Genomic DNA, 3,309 nt, shown 5'->3' with positions numbered 1-3,309 from the left:
AAAAGAAGAAAAACTACACTGCTTGGAAATGTGATGAAAACACTGTTAACCGCGCATGCGCAATTTAAACGAACGGAATCAAGATAAACTGCCACACTGTCACTCCATGAGCTCAATAAGCAGCGTATTGTTTCTGTAACTCATACCGTCAGGATGTGTATGATGTTGACTGGTTTTTATCTTAACACACAGGAATATATATATATATATATGTTTACTAACATATAACTTACTTTACAGTCTGAAAGAACAGCCAGTCTACCTCGGTATCAACAGAAGATTTTTACAAGATGTCGAAATCAGGACAGGAGGAAGATGGAAGTCGGATGAGATCTCTGTCCGGCGGTACTTCAAAGGCGGTTGACAATAGGATGAGGATGTCGTCGGGTGACGATACCTTCGCTGAGGGGGGTCCTTCCAGGAAGACGTATGTTTTCGAGACGTTTCGGCCCCGTTCGAAATCCGACAGCAAGAGATACAGACCAACTTTTATCTCGACCCTGAGAACCTCTGGTAGCAGTGGAAGAAGCTCTCCAAAGGCGTTGGGCCACACCCTGCCTCCTGTTTACCGTACTCACAACATTATCAACCAGGCAGATTCTTCAGATTACAAGCGCCCGAGAGCTGGATCTGAGAGCAAATCTGGACCAGTATCTAAAGTGATGGGTTTGATTCGCAACAGATCCCATTCTGTGTCTGCTGACGTTGCAGCGAAAGTAAGTGAATGGCAATTAAATAGTTAATTAAACAGTATAAAGGATCATAAGAGTTACTTATTAAAAATTACTTAAACCAGAGAACTCATATTTATATATACGTAGCTCGGTAATTTTGTTAAATAAGAAATAACGATATTTAAGTATTTGATAGAATACTTGGTCAACTTTTTTCCCAAGTCATGACGAATATGGTATTTCAGATATTCAACAATAGGAGCGTTTTTTTTTTTGTTTTTTTTCTAACGTTCATTGAAATTGTTTAAATATGTACATAAACTATTTACGCAGAAACGAGTTTTACTGATACAAAGTTGAACATAACTCTCACCAGGTGGAATTATGTGATATTGGTATAAAATATATAAAAATTTATAAACAAACTTACGGGTTTTCCTATATTTGGCTAACATGATCTTTTTTTTTTCGTGAAAAGGGTTAACAGAAATAATTTTGATTTTAAAAGTTACACTTTTTCTCGTGGTTAGTCTTTCTTGACATTTTGATAAATCTTAAAATTCTCGTGTTTGTCTTGTTGTTTTATTTCCTTTTGTGATGATCTTTATAGAGATTTGGAGCGACAACTGGATCCCAGTCAACAGGTATGTTAGATATTCGTTTTTACGCTCATCAAAACTATGCTTGAATTAATAATTAGTACAAGTAAAAACCAGTGTAACGAATTAATGTAAGACAATATAACAATTAAAGTCACACATAACAATTAAGAAAAAGTCACACAAACGTTATTTTTTGGCTTGTACCCCATCTTGAAAAGTTTTCGAAGTGAAATATTTTTCAGCTAAGCCTTTTTACCCTTCTAAATATATCCATGTTTTTGTCACTTATTAACTCATGCTAAGCGACCCATAGCAACACACACTTCGCCTGCTGGCAACGGATGTAAACAAATTCACATTAAGCAACTTTTCTCTTATGACTATTAATACAAATCCCAGCGATGATCTGTAGGCTCATTTTGAAGGCAGAACTATTAAGGCTACCTGCTGTTGCCTCTAATTTTGAAATACTGCCGAACAGAAAGAGGGCAGCAATACCTTACTGGTCCACATTAATGTATCTACTGTTACTCTTATAATGCACTCACAGTCTACTGTGTGTGTGGTGGGGTGGGGGGGGATATTTTGTGGTATCCAACAGATTCTAACCCGGCTTCTCATCTCCAATATTCAGTGCTCCGCGTCCGATTCTGTTTTCTAAACCAATTATATGCTGTTTTGTTCTTAAATATAGCCTAATTCTTTTTTTAATAAATAATAGGAATTTTTTTTATTAATCTCCAATTGAGTTTTGTTTGTTGTTTAGATTACTTTAAAGAATTTTAGTTAGTTGAGCCTTGAAAATATAATTAATTTTTATTGTAAATAAAATATAACTTGAAAATTGTATAGCCTGCTTGAATTCATACAAGAGACTAAAAATGGCTATTTATTTATTTATTTATTTTTAACTTTCACTTAAATAATGACGACAAAAATATTGTCTCCTGGTGAGTCAGGGGTTCGATTCACAGAGTACGAATAGCTTATTGTATAGCTTTGCACAAAGAAAACAACAAAATATTATTACAAGATTAAATCAAAACAAAATTGGTTGAAACCGTCTTACAGATTATAAGGGAATTTTGAAACAGGCCTTGAAACTGTAAGCTAAAATTAACTCAAATAACGAATTGTTGTATATTTCTATCAACAGAATGAAAATAATTACTTTAAATCCATTGGAAGTTCACCTAGTGACAATAATTTATAACTCCTCAGACAACATTGTTGAAACGTATTACCTAGGCGACGAGTATATCAAAGCGTGTTTAATTAATCTAGGTTTAAACGTCTTTTATAATATTATATACTTCGTTACACACTGTTATAGATAAGTGTTGGCTAGGCGACAGGTAAATTAATTTGTTTACGTTTTAATTAGTGTGTTTTCTATCGCAACAAATTAAAATTTTTTGAATCGTCAATTTGGAATAAATATAAATACTGATGAATGAAATAATTTTTAAGTCTGGAGTTAGATTTTTTGGAGAAAATAACTTTCTCTTTCTTAACTAATGTGTTTATCAACCCTCCCAAGATACCTACTGTACCCTCACTGCCTTTATACACCTGTTTATTATGTTTTGGAAGACAGAGCCCCCCTTTTCACGAAAAAGGTATGTAACTCTTACTATCCCCAAACTGACCTAAATAAAACAACTTCTTATTTCTGGAGCAGACAGCTAAAGTGGCAATCGTTCAAAAATTAACCGGCCAACAATGACGTCTCCAGACACATTTACCACGACCTCGAGGAACACATCTGGAAATCATCTAGGTTTACTTTTTAAGCCGTTAGCTACATCGTTTATCAAATTTTAAACTCACCATTTCCCTAAACACATATCTAACAAATTTGTGATGAATACAAAATTTTATTCAAAACTAAGACATTTTCAATGTGTTCCTTTTAGTGCTGGTGTTGTAAAGGGCAACCTTCTGAAGCTTCTTTAGTTTCAAAATTTTCTTTTGTTCTTTGACTGGATATATCGCATAAGTATTAAACTAAGTTACTTAGCAACATTCTGTTG

The 3,309-nt window shown here is 34.0% G+C and overlaps 1 protein-coding gene across 1 annotated transcript; it reads left to right on the top strand.

The window, feature by feature from the left end:
- The first annotated feature begins 210 nt into the window (after positions 1-210).
- Positions 211-1,450, top strand: LOC106476595. Its single transcript, XM_013937240.2, has 2 exons — positions 211-716; positions 1,285-1,450. The coding sequence occupies exons 1-2, from the start codon at positions 291-293 to the stop codon at positions 1,360-1,362; spliced, it is 504 nt and encodes a 167-aa protein (XP_013792694.1). The 5' UTR covers positions 211-290; the 3' UTR covers positions 1,363-1,450.
- The last annotated feature ends 1,859 nt before the right edge of the window (positions 1,451-3,309 follow it).

Source organism: Limulus polyphemus, unplaced genomic scaffold (assembly GCF_000517525.1).
Source record: "Limulus polyphemus unplaced genomic scaffold, Limulus_polyphemus-2.1.2 Scaffold10980, whole genome shotgun sequence".
NCBI classification, from domain to species: domain Eukaryota; kingdom Metazoa; phylum Arthropoda; class Merostomata; order Xiphosura; family Limulidae; genus Limulus; species Limulus polyphemus.
The sequence above is the reverse complement of the archived record's forward strand: the minus strand, read 5'-3'. Positions and strand labels throughout refer to the sequence as shown.